Source organism: Anoplophora glabripennis, unplaced genomic scaffold, assembly GCF_000390285.2.
Source record: "Anoplophora glabripennis isolate ALB-LARVAE unplaced genomic scaffold, Agla_2.0 scaffold607, whole genome shotgun sequence".
Classification (NCBI taxonomy): domain Eukaryota; kingdom Metazoa; phylum Arthropoda; class Insecta; order Coleoptera; family Cerambycidae; genus Anoplophora; species Anoplophora glabripennis.
This window is the reverse complement of record NW_019416722.1, coordinates 3351-21054: the sequence shown is the minus strand read 5'-3', so window position 1 is coordinate 21054 and position 17704 is coordinate 3351. Positions and strand designations below refer to the sequence as shown.

Below are 17704 nucleotides of genomic sequence, written 5' to 3'. Positions count from 1 at the left end.
TACCAAATTTCAAGTGTCAGCAAAGCTTCGAACAAATTTGGCAAAGTTTCGAGTTTCAGATGCCGATGAATGTATAACACCTTATAGAACAAAAAGTTTTGCTCTCCTGATTTTCGGCTTTAGCGTCATTATTGTATATATATTGAAGTATAGTTTACGAAAGTTTTATCACTTTTTGTTTATAATTGACATTTTTACAGCAACTTTAAAAAATTGAGTTTTTATATCGTTTTTTCAATCTCACGGCTTTGTTATTGCAAATTTCGTAACGGACCACTGCCATTTTTTATTACGAACAAAATCATGTCCTAAGCATTTTTTCGTACAAAGTCATCCCGCTGAGTTATTTAAAGAAAACTACTAAAAAAAATGTTTTTCACGATTAAATTGTTAATAAGTTTTTTTCCTGATAAAATACTTTGTCAGCAAATTAGTCGGTTATTGTACTCATCATTTAAAGTAGGCCTGTGTAGTTATTTCCGGGCTATCAAGGGGTTTGACATAGGCCGGACCTATACCAACTGAACTAATAAAGAACTCGCATACTGACGAATAGTGTGAGAATATGACACATCAAATAGTTGTTTTATGTTGTAATTTTATTTTTGAAAGCGAATTGATTCAAAATTAATTTTTGATACATATACCACTAATTGTAAGTAGACATTTAAATTAAATACAGGGATAATGCACAATTTAAACTGACATTATTTTGAACATTGACTTATTTTTCTAAATATAGCTTAGCTTGTCCAAACATTTTTCTGTTGCTTGTTCAAGCAACTACTTGTTCAAGCAACTACTTGTTCATAATCGATTTTAATTGGTTACTGCTTTGAAAATGTTTACAATAGACAATAACCTGTTTGGTGACCACCAATTTTTACTACAACTTTTTTACCTGAATCGCGAATGACATCATCTACCTATACGTCATTTAGAAGAAGAGTAAATATTCTAAAAGTTTCAGTAAATTCCATCGGCATTACGTTGTGGTATTGTACGAAGTGTCTTAGAAATAAATGCCAAAATTTAAACTATACAGGGTGTCTCACTACGAACTCCATCGATAGATACTTGGGAAACCGCTCGAAGAATTTTTTTGAAATTGTCCTGGTGTGATACGGGCCCACCAAGCTAAGATATTTTCAAGGTCATCGTACTTCCAGTTATGCCGTAAAATTTTCCATACTTCTTGGTTGATCACTGTGCCCTGTTGTGGAAAACTCCCATTATTATTAATTTGTTAGTGACTTTAGAAATGTTATGACAATCTGACAATCAACAAAATGAATAAAAGCAGCTATTTTTCAAGTCCAAATTCTAAATATCTTAAAGCCACACATATAGACGAAAAACAGCGATAATAAGACGCTTGGCGTTGAATAATGTGGCTGGCTATTTCTGCACGTGAATAGCTTGTGAGTGTAGCATATATTAAAGGAGGGTTAGAGTTCTGAGATTTGTTTACGCAAATTGGTATGTATTAGGCTACATTTCTCTTAAAGCATAGGTTACTGCGTATAATAAGGCTATGTTTAATAAAATTACTATTTAAAATATGGTAAATTAACAAACGTAATAATTTATAATACTTATTAAATTATTGATACATTGAATAAAACCAGATAAACACAATATGTTTTTAATGTGAAATAATTATTTGTAAAAATAAAGCATTTTGATATACTCCAATTTATATTGTGTTGTGACATAACTTAACTTCACATTTACTTTTTTTAATAATATGTTATACCGATTATTACATATAATATTTTTCATAAATAAAATATCGTTATTTTGCAATATTTGTTGCCGTTTCTTTACTTTAGTATAAATTTATCTTTATAAAACTACTAAATAATAATAATATACTCGCTTCTACTTCTAAATATTGAGTTAATTTAAATTAATTCTAAAAATTTTTCGCAAATTTTCATAAAACCGTGTCTACCTACTTTGCAGAAAAAATTATCGAATTATTATTTATACATTTCGACCACGAAAAGTATTTTTCAATACAATCAACAATTATTATCCTTGCTGATACGATCGTATTTACATAATTCCATTTAAAAATTATCCAAACAAATTACTATCCTTAATTTATTCATTTCTGTTTATATTTTTTATGATTATGTTTAGTTAAATCATTTAATCAAGATGCTAAACGAAATAAAGCAATTGATGTTATTGACTATTTCAATAAAATTATAAATAATTTGTAGACACTATACCGGAAAAGTTGTCAAAAGGAATCATTATTTCATTATCTGGAAAGGAAATTAGTATTAAATTGTATATACCTACAATTTAGATACGCATCAACAAAGCCACTGAAATTTGTATAAAGACTAAGATAAGGAATAACTTTCCTTCCGAATTTTTCCTAATAATTTGTCCGATCTATTTTCACATTTTTTTTATATAGTCTCGTTGTAGCCACCTTGATGATAAAAGATGTTTTTTTGGATATACGAATAGATTTTGAACGACACAGACATAAACATCAAAAAAGTTTTCTCACTTTCAGTGAGCGAATATATTTAGCTGCTAAAAATAGAGGCGTAGTCGTATAGCCTACGTAGATTATATTATTTCAGCGCATCCACCAGTGAAATTGCTACGTGGGATAAACGTCGTGATATAAAAAGACTGTAATGGCAGATATTTATTTTGAGAAATACATTATTTCCCCGTTGAGATATTGAGGTAATTGGATTGAAAATATTTTACAGAAAAACATATTTTCTACATTTAAACCTACTTATTTCTTTTTTATTTCATCTTTAGGTATTGTGTATTTCGATATTTTACGTTTCCTTTTCAATTAATATTTTGATACAAGTTTTACTAAGAAATATATACTGTTGACATTTTTTATTAAAGAGTTATATTTAGGAATTCATGATAATGCGATTTTGGTAGGACGCCACTTTTTTCATTGCAAAAAGATGTAGCTTCTAAAGAGACCCATATCGTATTTTCAGAAGTTTTACTATTCCAAGGGCATTGTCTAAAATATTTATGAACACAGAGGAAGCATTATATTACTTGAGCTCCAAAATGTAACGCTTGACAGGAACCTTAAATAAATTAATACCCATTATCAAAGTAAGAGCTCACGTTAACAATTTACATTATACAAGTAATACTATACGGAAATGCAGCGTTAAAGGACTTCTTGTCTTCACTGATACTGTTACAGAAGCATAGACAATGAATAATGGTTGCCACTTTAGGATTGGAATTCGAAGACCTGATAGAATTGCAAAACTGTAACATAACAACTAAAAAGTAGTTTTTCTGTCTGACAAGTGATGAATTACATTCTCTAAGAAAGACCAATTACTAACTAAATAAATACAGCAATCTTTTATATTACCTGTAAGTTGGAACAAATATTAATCTGGCTTTGCCATTCAGTCTCTTGAGCAGACTGACTTAAAATGGAAACAATTCTGGTGCAATTTGACTATAATTTATCAACTTTTAAATACTTATTGCACAATAATAAATACTTCAATTATTTTTTTTAGCTAGCAAAAATGTAATTCATAATAATTTTTCGACAATCGTTCTGATACATAACCTTCTAATTACGTTAACTGCTACTAATATTAACTATACATAAGCAAATAATTTCAGGTAACATAGTAAAATATTAATTCTACAACTTAGCAATTGGTAAGCAAATTTATTTAAGTTGTCAATATTTGAGTAAAACAATTTAGTTACCCCAAAGCCATAATTATCTAAATTCTATTGCGTGAAACTTTGGGGCACGGTTTAGGACTGATTAGATCATATTCTACTTTTATTTTGCCTGTAATGCTCTTTGAATAATTAATTAATTACAGGAAAACTCTGTAAAACAGAAAAACAGAACATTTCCTATAATGGATTGTATCATCATTTCACAATTAATGTATTTCGATTAAAATTTTGTAACTAACGCAATCCATCATTGGTATGGAATGGATATCGGGGACGAATAAGCACAGTTCTCGGTAAGCCGCAGCAAATAAAAAAAATACTGTAAAGAACACATAATCCCTACAAAATATGATCATAATATGAAAAGAGATACCGTAGTGCGGAGCTGCCTGTATCAATATGAACAATCATTTGTTAACAAACAACTACGTAGCACTTGCAAAACCTACCTAATATAGCAGATTTAACCTCACGCTTTCAGTCTAAAGAGGCTTTATCGGTATTCTTTTTAGTGCAGGCTCATATGATTAATAATAATTATGGTTGGTTGTATAATTATTATACAACCACACAGAAAAATCGACTTTCGGGTCCAGAGGTCAGACAATGTTTATAACACGTTTTTTGGGTTGCTGAATCTGATTCCGAGGTCCATTTAACCCCATCTGCTCAGGATGTTTCATAACCTAAAAAAAAAAACGATATTCTGTACAATTAAACCATATAACCTGAAGACTCAAGCAACCGCATCCCATAAACATTTAACCCAATGATATTCCAACCTAATAAGCTCATGAACCAAAATCCCAATAATCGTATAACCCCATAACCAAGGGAATACATTTGAGGCAATCTGTATTATTGCAAAACATCACATAGCTGAGGACTTGAAAACCCAAGTACTCAAACCCAAAAAATTCCAGAATCCTATAACCCCATAACCCCATAACCCCATAACCTCATAGTTTTGTTGATTAATGTGTAATTAAAGTTATAAAAAACTAGATCGACTGTAATACTCGGTTCTCTGGTGAATGAGATCAAAGTACAAGATAATGAAAAGGTTAGGGAATCGTGGGGCTATGAATTATATGGTAATGGGGGTTTTGAGATTTGTGGTGCATAGGTTTTTAAGAAATCCTCAACCACGTTAACGTTTAGCCATAAAACAGATTGCCTATGATTTATTAGTTCTGGGGTTATGGGGTTAAGAAGTTATAGGGTTATGGGGTTATGCAAATTTTTTTGGGTTTTGAGTACTTGGGTTTTTAAAGAGTCCTCAGCTATGTGATTTGGAATAATACAGATTGCCTATGATTTATTGCCTTAGTTATGGAGTCATGGGGTTATGAGGTTATGGGGTTATGGGATTATAGGATTATGGGAGTACTTGGGTTTTCAAGGAGTGACGACTCACATAGCTGAGGAGGTATGTAATGTTTGAAATAATACAGATTGCTTATGATTTATTCCCTTGGTTATGGGGTTATGGGGTTTGGGTTCAAGGGCTTATTAGGTTGGGACATCATTGGGTTAAATGTTTATGGGATTTGATTAATTAGATTTAGCGTTGGAAGCTTGAGTCTTAGGGTTATTATGGTTTAATTGTTCAGAATATCGTTTTTTTAAGGTTATGAAAAATCCTGAGCTGATGGGGTTAAATGGATTCGGATTCAGTGACCCAAAGAACGTATTATAAACATGGTCTGACCTCTGGGCCCGAATGTCGATATATTTGTGTGGTTGTGAACCTTACAGGATAAAATACAAAAATTATTCGTCTCCAATTTTCGTTGTGTTTTGGGAGCGTAACTGAATACGTAATTTAAAAATAAAGAAATTTTATAGTCAAGATTATCTGTTTGTAAATGTTTTTAGTAATTATTTAGAAAAGGATTGTGTAAATTGTATAACAATTGACGAAATTCTTTAAAAACCACTCATTGAGCGTCTGTAAAATGAAACGCATTTGAGCGAAATACCAATCAATTTAAAAAAAAAGTCGACGAAAAAAAACAATGATATACATTCGAAAACTTTTCATTATATTCTTTTAATGACGAACTATCTGGCTGTACGGTCCAACATAGGAAAAAAATATGTAGGTACCTAAAAACCTTGATAATGTTAATAAACTCCTAGAGTATGTAGGTTAGTGTGGTATATGTAAATTGAGAAAAAAATTACCAGGCCTCCCTTTACCCCAAACCCTAACTCGGGAAACTTGACCAGCGTCAGATTAGAATGAGACCTGGACTAATGTTTCTTTCTTCAGTCTTTATGTAGTGCAAATTTCGATATGTGTTTTTTTAACAATTTTTCGTGTTTTTCTATCGATTACGAGGGCCAGAAAGACTAATAAGCGTTCACTACATTAAAATACATAAGATTATGGCTTTATTTGATCCAAACAATTTTTTTAAAAACATTGCTGATGTCCATTAGTCGTTTTTTCCACGCTTTTCAAGGGTTTTTCATGTTCATTGTTTTATTGAAATCATCTTTTCCATATTTTTCATTCAAATTCTGTGGGCCCTGAAGTAAAACAAATGATAGATTAAGTGCGTCACCTCCAGGTCAACCACTTTTTTATTTTGTATGCATTTGCTGTAACAAATTTATTTTCAGGCAGATTTCTGAGGTACTCCGCATCTTTGTTCCTTTATTATATTTAAAAGTATAATACCGCATCATTTAACGCTCTCTAAATTAACCCGACACAGCTTAATCGCGAAATCGTTGGCGCACTTATTTTGTCTAACAGTGGAAAGCTAGAAATAGAGCCTAGCTTCAGCAGTATACAAGTTGCTGTTGAAAGTAAGTAAGATTGTACTAAGTCCAGCTTATGAAGACTGCGCAGCCGCCACCGTTCGCCGTAGAAACTTGGCAGTCGAGCTAAGTTTGAAAATTCAGTTCATCTCCACTCGTCGCAGGGAGCAGTCCAGTCCGCCAACACCAGGAAGATCGCCGATTGGTAAAATGTTTTATAAGTCCAACTTGTAAAAACTGCGCAGCTGCCGCCGTTCGTCGTAAAAGCTTGGTAGTTGAGCTGCACTGGAAATTCGGTCCAGATCCACACGTCAGACCAAGCGGTCCCGCCCAGCTACAGTCTAGCTGCCGGACTTAGTATCAAATTTCCCGAGGTGATCGGGAACCTAGCAGGTATAGGATTATACATAGTGTTGAACCTTTAGTAAATGTAAATATTACATCAAGTGTGACTTTTATTTCTCTGTAAAGTCTAACTCTCTCTTAGCCCCTGGATATACCATATCTTAATTCAATTATTTGATTATATTTGGACAGATCAATTTAGATTTTACTATGTAGTATTTTTGTACAAGCAGTTCCTATTTATATCTCTAAAAGTATCCATTAATTCACAGACCTTTAGTTTATAGACCGCGAATCGATTATCTCGGGCGGACATTGGCCACATATATGGCTCTATAAATTGCTGCCTGCAGATAAGACGCAAAGCTGCATGTGTAGGGTGATAAATCTAAAGAGCCGGCATTAACACTTCGACTGATTAATGCTAGGATTGCGTTCGCTTCGGCCTGCAGTCTGTAATCCTTCAGGATTCAACGGATATTGATGTGCAAGGCTTATTACGTCCGGTAGTATATTAAAAACTTTGAAATAAGATGGTCCTGAAAGTTTAGTAAAAACTATAGAAAAAATTGTTTTAGTTTCCATTAAGACGGTTTTTGAAAAAATTGATATAAAATGCAACGCTTATCTTCCAATTTACCATTTATATTACACACTGGTCATTTCAATTTAGATCACCTTAATATGAACTTATGTCAAAAATTTAAAAGGGTGAAAAAGGAGCAAAAAGTGAGTTAACTGATGTCACAAACTTGTATCGGAAGTTTAAGGTCATAGAGAAAAAAGATGTGTTTAAAACTGTTTTGGAACTGCTGAAATACATGTACGGCGAGTACTTATAAAAAATTTTGTAACACTTTTTACGAGTTTGTAGGTTTCTTATGAAGCCAGACTGTATTTGAAAGTCAATTTGTAATACAGTTGTAGATTGTGTTTTTCGAGTGTACATTTAATAGCCGTATTTCCAAGTTTTCTTTTCTGGAGTTATTGGAAGACCTGCCATTCGTTCGGCAAAATATGTGGTTACTGCATGACGGAGCCCCCGCTCACTTTTTTCGGAAAGTGTGCGCCTTTCTCAACATTACTTTTCCCGATCGCTGGACGCGACGGCCTAGTTAGATGCACCCCCTCCTCCGATCCCTGGACCTCACCCCTTCAGACTTCTTTTTGTTCATGACATCGACCAACTGCGACATCGTATTTCCAAAGCTTGTAATACGATTCGAGAGAACGTGGCAATGTTGCAACGCGTGCGAGCGAATTGGATACGTCACGCTGAAGCTTGTGTGCAAGTAAATGGTGGGTACATCGAACATCTTCTGTGAAAATCAGCAGTTCTCAAAAGGTGGCTCATTGCAATGTTGAGGTAAGTCAGATTTTAAAATTACATTTTACTCAACAAAAATCCTTGTATTTACCTCATCTTGACATAACGGACATGTGGCAAAAATATTTGTTCATTAACACCCGGTGTAATATAATATTAGATATATAATTTTTTTTATTGTAATATAATATTAGTTACTAGAAAAGAATACAAAACATTAACCAACACAAATATAGTAAATATCACAAATACAGTAAATGTAAGCAAATAATACTATTGATTAAAAACATATTAAATGAAAATTTCGTCGAGCCTAAAAAAATGTTTGTATATTAGATTTGCTTTCATGTCAAAATGGATACAGTTAGGTTTTTTATATGTATAGTAAAATGTCAAACAGTTTAAGTCCTAATAGATCGAGTCTTAGGTGAATTAAATATAACCTTCAATTTATTAGAAGGTACCACTATCTTTTTTTTTTTAAGAAAACTTCTCACGCAATCCAAGGCTTTTATCTAGTAGTTTATTATAATATCTTGAAAATAGTGTATTTTTAGAAACACTCCATTTTCATGCGTACTATTAGATACCATCGAGTGCGACATTGATCCTGACTCTCCCTCTGCAGAAATAAAAATATCCCCATTCCTAAAGAAATTCCCTTCGGTTGCAAAGGGTAGAGGTAATTTCTGCAGGTAATTTCTTGTACATGCAACTTTTTCTAAGGCCAAAATTCTAGAATTCTTTTTTAAATAACTTGATTTATTTGAAACAAATTTGATATTCTATTTTTCCATAACTGTAATTGTTTTTAAAACAAAAGGAAAAAAAGCAAAATTTGTTTTTTCCCATTTGGAAGGCTATAAATATGGAGGGAGGGAACAGATTTTAGATGAAACTGATTTTCAACAAGGACCTTATGTTCCTGGGAATCACCTCGTTAATTTTTACAAACTTATTTATATACTCTTGTACATTCAAAACATTCAAGTTAAGACTTCTAACTTTAAGAAGAAGAAAAGGAACAATAATGTATCAATTTTTTTAGATTTGAATCAAGCGGACATTATTCTACGGTTCATATTAGCAGTCGATCCCTTAGCGCAAAATTGTTGTCTTCGCCATAAATTTTTATTAATAATAGTATTAATAATAATGTTTCCACAGCACAGGTGGTAAAATGTGTTGTTATTGTCAGGCATAAATTTATTATTGCAGAGAAATCGATGGGACGGCCATTTCACAGTTAAAGCTAATTATAGCGAATCATTTTAAAACAGAATGAGAAATTACGAGCAAACCGATAAAGCAATTTAGTGCATTATGTAGGAGAGAGCAGAAGTTGGAGAATATGTAGGTGTTCCACTTCGTCTTATAGATTTACGGATTTGCGTAATGACGCCCTCTTCCATTTTTACATTGATCAAGACCTAATTGTGCATATTTGATTTGAATGGAATAAACTAAATCTACAGAATTTACGAAGATAATGGGAGAAGATTGAAGTCGAATAGGTAATTTCAAATTTAATTTTGAAATAGACATCTTACTTGAAACAAGGATCTGCTCATGTTTTGTTGTTGAAATACAGGGTGTTAATGAACTTATGTCAAATATTTTTGCCACATGTCCGTTATGTTAAAAAGAGGTAAATACACTGATTTGTATTGAGTAAAATGTAATTTTAAAATCTGACTTACCTCAACATTGCAAGATGCCACCTTTCGAGAACTGCTGATTTTCATAGAAGATGTTCAATGTCCGGCTTCATAAGAAACCTACAAACTCGTAAAAAGTTTTTCGCCGCCCTCATTGTCGCCATCATCGTCACCATCATTACCGTCATCATCATTGAAATATTTCAATAGAATTGACTTGTTGCCCTTTTGGCTTTTTGGAAGAGCAGAGTGCCCTTTTTGACATCGGATTTATGTTGGGCGCCCAAAAATACATAGAGAAACACACCTTACACGTTTTTTTTAATATAATGTTGCTTTTGAGATAACTACATATTCAGTATAGAAGAGACTTGTCTCTGCGATTATAAAAATTTGAAGGATAAAATTTCTTTCCTCTTTAAATTTGGTTTCAGCACACCAAAATCTATAGGAAATTATGGGTCTGATCTAAAATTCTTTTTTTTGTCAGGCTGTGTTATTCATATATTTCCAAAGAAAGTTATTTCTTTATAGTACCAAATTTAAGATTGGTAAGCATACATACAGGGTGATTTCACTTTAAATGCAGAAACTGCAGGAATAGATTAGTGTTAAAAAATAAGTAGAGTTTGCTCTATAAACTTTTTTCCTGGGGGACGTAGTGTTCCAGATACAGGGTGTTCAAGTTTCCAAAAAAAATTATATTTTCGGTCATATCTTCATAGTACGGTGAACGATTTGAATGAAATTTATTACAGCGTATTCATGTAATTAGATCTTTTATTGAATGTAATATTAACGTAGTGGCATTAACCAATGGCGTGCCACTGAAGGTGCCGTTCCGTTTTCCCAAGAAAAAAATACGCCACTGGCACTTTTTTATAGAAATAATGTTAAATTCAGGTACTGTTACTTTAAACGAATGAAAAGTGATTCTTTGTATTTTCTAATAGTAGCAGACGTTTAGGTGATAATTTACTTATTTTGCGACCATATTGAGCAAAAGTCCACCTACTCATATTTGTTTAAAATCCATCTGTAAAAATTGAATCTTTTGTCTGCATTATCAGTTAGTAAGTTTATATCTCGAATACCGATTCCCGAAGGAAAAAAGTTTGTACAGCAAACGCCACTTATTTTTTGGTAATGATTCTAGTACTGCAGTTTCTGTATTTAAATTGAAATCACCCTTTACATATCTAGAAAAATTTACAAGAAAATTGTCCACCCGCTTTAGACTCCAAGACGATTAATGTCTTAACATATCTATTTTATGTCGGTTATCTTTCTCAACGATGATATTCTGATGTATGTGAATCTATTTATCATAGTTAAAGATTTTCATAATGACATGAAGTCATTAATATTCCTTTCCCCACGATTTAAGGTTAATAATTATATTGAATACCTTGAAGTGAATGAGGAATTTCATGCAGATCCGGAACGCTGATTTGTGCATTATGTGGGGGATAATAGATGCTGGGAATCGTGTCTCATGTCTACTTAATTTATTAATCAACCATTACCATCCACTCAAAATTAATTAGGTATACCTATCTTTTCCATTACATTAACTTGGAAGTACTTCTTTTGTTTGTACCACTCTATGTTATATTTACAGGATAACAAACCAACCTATACAGTTTTCTGCGATTATATTGGAAAAAGGCAGACTATAAAATGAATATATATACTAAACAGTGAAATAAATTGCTTTACAAATCTTATAAACCGACCCTAAATAACTTGAACATAAAGACCATGCAGTTTAATTTGCTGTGTCCGTACTAGAATGGAATGGAATTTAAAAATCGAATTTTAAATCTACTATTTATTAGATTAAAATAAAAAAGTATTTCAGATTAGTATTATGTGTAATATGTACTATTACCCCAAAAAACCTGACCCTCAGTTACATCCCGTATAAGATTATTAAACTGTGGTAGCTTGAATAAAACTAGGAACAGTTTTTACGAAATAATTTGTAATAAAAAAAAACGGTTTTTTTCATATTTCCATATAGTCCATATTGCTCCAAATCTACATATCCATAGAAGTCACGCAAACTCGTATGAATATGTGTGTAGGGCAGGAAATAAATTTTATTACCAAAAATATGTGTTATGCAATTTCACAGTTCCTTGAATTCATTTATCTGACAACCCTAGTTTACTGTCCGTGGATGCATTTTATTTGGTATGAATATGTATGTTTCATTATTGGATTGTTTTTGAACTGATTTTGAATGCATCCGATTTTGTTTCGAAACATTTTTCGATACAGAAAAATTATTTGATTTTAATTTCAAAATACTGAAAGTTATCTCCCGTTGTAAATATTTACTGTTTGCCGACGATTTGTTTTTTAAGTTATTCTTGATTTAATCGATACCGTTTTCGACGACAAACTGATTTGTCAAGTTGGCGAATCAAGAAAACTGTACGGGTCTTGAAGGTAACTTTTCACAGTCGCAAAATTCGCTGTTTTACGGGATGGAATATGAAATTGTCATTTGAAATTATTTGTGGCGGGAAATCGTAATTTTTGTAAACAAAATGAGTCATTGGCGGCTAATGGGTAAACATTGTTCTAATCACTTGGGACGTTTGTCAACTGTCACAAAAGTTTAATTTTCAGCTAAATCCATACATGTCAGTTTTTATGCATATGCGTTTTTGACAGATATAGCCTTAACTGGTAATAGTTATTTATGTATCAAGGGAGATACAGGGATGAATATTATGCCCGCAGGCGACAGATTGGTCGCAAGTCGCCTAAGGGCATAATCATCCTAGTATCTCCCATGGTGCATACAACGTTTTATTTTTTACTTAGACATCTAATTTTATATTTAATTTAAATTTAATAATGAGAAATGAGAATGAAAACTGTTTTTCAATATATAAACGATATATCCAAGAAATTTGTTGCATTTGATAGTTTGATCTTTGATATTGAGGAGACATATTGAAAAGGCAGAATGGATAATATTCCAGCAATCGTTTGCTGCTATAGCCAATAAAGAAAAGGAAGAATTACTGCCTAAGAAATCTAAATTACTTTATAGTATAGAAAATAATTAGCTGTATTATTGCATATGCTTAATAGGTTTTTGTTATTGTAGGTTGTTCTAGTAATGGGTGTTTGGGAGTTGGTAAAGCTCTCGATAGATGATATAGATGACAACGGAATCGTTGTTGTAGTAAAAATTAACGATACAAAAACTGGAGTACCAAAATCTTTTACTATTGTGGAAGAAAATGAAATGCACGATTTCCAATTGTATCGACAGTATTTCTTTGCGACCAAAAGACGTTAAAGAACGGCGGTTTTTTTCTGTCATAGTTTGCATCGTACATCGGCAACTCTTCTCGTAGATGCAGGTGCACAAATGATAACATTGAAAAGACATGGAAAATGGAAGAGTGATACTGTAGCATCAGAATATGTAGAAGATATCATAATGTCCAGGAATAAAATATCTCGTTTAATAGTAGGAGTCAAAAGAACTAGTGATGACATTTTTCTGAATTGATTGTGAGGGCAAATGGACAACATTTATTCGATGGCAAAGAAAATTTAGGTAGTTTTTCTGGTGTTACTGTTAAGCGTTCCTTCTCAAATTGTACTCTCGTTTTTGAAGACGGTTGTAAATGTTTTTTGTTATTAATTTAAAGCAAATTATTGTTATAATAATAATAAAATTAAATATTAATATTAATAAACTTTGCACTTCCATTTGTTTGCTTCATTTATACAAGGCACATTTACTATTCTACCTTTGCAGAATAGAAGAGTACTAAATAGGATCAAAAAGCGGACGATTTAGGCCTGCTTATTTCATCCTTGAGTGATATGAAGTTGTTTTCCTATTCCGTTTCCTAGTTTTCTAGAAACAAGCTATATCACTTAAGTGAAAAGTAAATCAATTTATTACAAGGTGAAAGAAACAGGCCTTATATTTTTCAATTTCCTACTTTTGTAAATATTTTGTAATCTTAATTATTTTTTGCTTTATTAAAGCACGTTCCTTTATAATTATTATTTTAGTACACTTTTACTTTTAATAATAGAAATCATAGACATCTTTATTATTTTTAAAAATGTGTATTACATCGATATTAAAAACATTTACTGGTATTTTATGAAGCAACTAGTTAAAACATATATAAACCTCAAATTTCCAAACATCTTTATGATTGGGATCCGAACGTAGGCGTAATTCGCCAGAAGTCTGATCTACGAGGGTCTTGTCTTTGTAAATTTGACCTAGATATGTATTATTTAATATACCCACTCAGCCTTTCGTCGGGTATTAAGAGAACGAGGTATCCATAACTTGTAAAGTTATTATATATTTATGACCACGTTTGTTATTACTATTATGATCTTAAAACTCCCCTTTATATGTTGTAATTTGGAACAAATCTGAGTATATGTTTAAAAGATTCAGTCAGGTACGTAATAAAAAATGACAAAGTGTAAATCTAATATAATTGCAAATATTATTAAAATTTGCAGTCAATTTGCATGTTAATTTTTTTTATGAAAGTGTAATAGTTTTCACTACACAAACCGAGGCGTATGTAGAACACCACCTTGTATAAAAATAATGAATGAAGATTAAGGAATCTTTAATCTCTTGAATTTACAAGGATTTTAGTAATGGCAAGCAAAGGCTACGACCACTGAGATAAAATAATTTAAATTACGTTGAGAACAAACCTTTTAATATACAGGGTGTGGCTTGTATAATATTTTCTTATTATAATAAAATTAATAGTAATTACTATCTTAAATGCATTTTTGTTACTGCAAGAGTTCGCAAACAAAACCACATCCGTAAGCATCTGTAGTTGCCAACTGCGTGCACTAAACAAACTCCATTAAATATGGAACAAAATGAAATAAAACTTTTCTAGAGAAAATGTTGAAATTGATCCCCATTAGCGCGGATACAGGCTTGGCACCAACGCACCCAATTTTGGTGAATATTTTCCCATAGTCCAGGTATTCCCCTAATTGTGTCAGCAGCTTCAAGTATACGGTTTCACAATTCTTCCACCGTAGCCATTGGAGTTAGATCTGGTGACCGAGGTGGCCACGGCACAGGACCAAAGCGTCCAATCCATCGCCGAGGAAACATTTAATTCAAAAGTGTCATTACTTCTCGAGTACTGTGTGGAGCAGGAGCCCCATCCTGAAGATAAAACATGCGTGTCCGAACTTGTAATGCTACTTCATCCAATAATTCAGGCAACCGATTCTCCAAAAAGTCAGCATATGTTGGTACATTTAGTCGTCCTTCAAAGAAATGGGACCAATGTTGAAAATGAGTTTCCCTAATCGCGTGAGCATTTTTATCGGCCCATATGTGCATATTATGGAAATTCACTTCATCACGGGTAAATGTCGCCTCATCTGTAACACAAACATAAGTAAAAAAGTCTACTTGATTGGCACATTGCCGTAAAAACCATATGCAAAAACGCAATCGTTGATCACAATTCGGGGGTAAAATCTGTTGAACTGGTTGCAGTTGATAGGGATGCAACAGCTGACGCCGTAAGATGCGATGTACGATACGAGATGAGGTTCCTACTTGCTGTGCGAGTCGTCGAGTACTAATTGTGGGGCCTTCGTCAAGATTTTCCAACACTGCATCTTCAACATTAAGGTTCTCTTGCTGACCATGTCCTTCTCCTCGAGGAATAACACTTCCTGTATCTCGCAGCCCCTGAACGCACTGTAGAATTGTATTTGCACATGGGAGGGTGACGTTGTGGCCATTGTTCCCGGTACAATCTAGTCGCCGCGAGCGCATTTTCTCCGGCTGCACCATACACTAACACCATATCGACGCGTTCGGAAATAGTAAATGCATTGTTTTCTCGGTTCATTGTAAAACTAGTTTGTGCAGAAACTAAAAAATTAAGCAAAGTAAGAAATAAGAATCTTGTTTTTAATGTAATCGCACCCTATTCTTATTTTTTACTTCTTTATAAAAATTACACTGTCACTATCATGGAATTACAAAATAAAAACTTTTATCTGGAATTTTTCACTTTTTAACACTGTTGGGTTGATGGACGATTCTTAATATTTAGTAATTAAGTGAATAATAAATTCAATATAAATACGAAATCAGTTAGTTGCACACATTTTTTGACAATGTAACCTAACCTTTTAGTATTACAAGTATTAGATTATACCGACTTAAATTATAAGGTTGCATCTCGGGTCGGATAAAAACATTTTCAAAGTTTTTAATAAATAACACAGGGTCGGTCTTCATTTTCGTTGAATAAATGTACTTTAATTTACAAAAAAAAAAACGCGAATATATAACTTTTTCGTATAAGAGTTTTCTATTCCAAATATCTTCAGGATACAGCTTCCAGTTTAATTTTTATAGATTATACACGCCACACCCTGTATATTTAAATAAGAAAAAGTCACCCGAGACTTGAGACATATATTTTAGCACTTTGCAAGACTTCTTATATCTCAATATGCCAAAGAGGATAACTCCAGTGAAGGACCCCATAAAACATTACGAACATAAAAAAAATCTTACCTTCCCGTCGCTTTTCCTGTACGCGTCGTGGATCCTCCACACCAACTCAGGTCCGGCACTAGCGATTTGCTTTCCAATTTCGAAAAATTGTCCAATAGGGTTCGTTTCTAAGGGACTTTGAGCACCGCCGCTGCTTTTGAACTTTGAGAACATTGCAGTAGCAGGCATCGAAAACTTTTTATACACATACACCGCAGCCAGGTCCGTAACGAAACACTTTTTAACTCGTATGTATTTACATAGTCATTTTATAACGCACTAGTTCTGTTTTGTTTAATAAAATAATTTTAGGAGCATTATTTTAAGTCTTCCTCTAAATCACAGTGGAGAAATCCGAGGAATCTAGAACAAAACGAAAAAGCAATTGTTAAAAGGTATTTGCTAGTTGTTTATTAAAATTTATAGAGCTACTTTTAGCGCTTGTTTAATTTACTGCTTGTACAAGAGAAGTGCTTTAACTAATTCGTTTGGATTTTTAATTAACCAACAAATTGGCATCGTTTCATTGTGTAAAGTAACTCTTTTCCTTGTTTGTACCTTTTAAAACTCCCTTAACGACGAAAGATAACAAAAGATGTACATAATAGGGTCACCATATTAATTCGTTTAATGTTAAAATATGTGAATCTCATAGTACTTCAATCAAATTAGATCATAAACCCTGAAAACTTAAAAACATTATTAGTAGACATTTTATAACACTTATAGAAAAATAATATCAAAAAACTAACTTGAAAGAAGTGACACTAAGTTGGCAAATTGCAAATAAGTTGCAAAATTACGTGTACGTGCTAGCGCGTTTATTATTTATTACGTGAATATCATTGTAAAACTATTTAAAAATAAAAGTTAAATCCTTTCTTTAACTGTCTCTTTAGAGACCGGGATTTTAATCCCGGTCCGATACGACCAATAGTTAATTACTATCTTGGAAACAAAGAGGTGTAGGTGATTTCTCTTTTTTTTTTAAATTAAGGTAAAAATAAGCTGTACCTATTTAATTCAAAAAGAGCGAATTCCCGAGCAGCTTTTTCCTGACCTTGGGGCAATTTATTAATGAGGTTATCAAAGAGAGCCGCAATTCAATGGCGTGCCAAGCGATTCCACCGACGTTAATATATCTACTATATTAACATTTAATAATTAACGTTTAGTTAGAAAAAAAAAGAACGAGGTTGATTAACAAATACCTGGAGCAACAATCTCACGGTCAATCCAATAATAGTGGATATTGAATTGACCATCTTTTCCTTAAATTTCATCCACATCCACTGCTTTTTGCAATAATAATGTGCAATTTTCGAAAACTGA

At 32.6% G+C, this 17704-nt stretch overlaps 1 protein-coding gene across 1 annotated transcript in view; it reads right to left on the bottom strand.

The window, feature by feature from the left end:
• Nucleotides 1-16546, bottom strand: part of LOC108914740 (SCY1-like protein 2) — a 260423-nt gene extending 243877 nt beyond the window's left edge. Inside the window, exon 1 of the mRNA XM_023455315.1 lies at nucleotides 16394-16546. Coding sequence (XP_023311083.1) covers nucleotides 16394-16546 — 153 coding nt within the window. The remainder of the gene's footprint in view (nucleotides 1-16393) is intronic.
• Between the last annotated feature and the right edge of the window lie 1158 nt (nucleotides 16547-17704).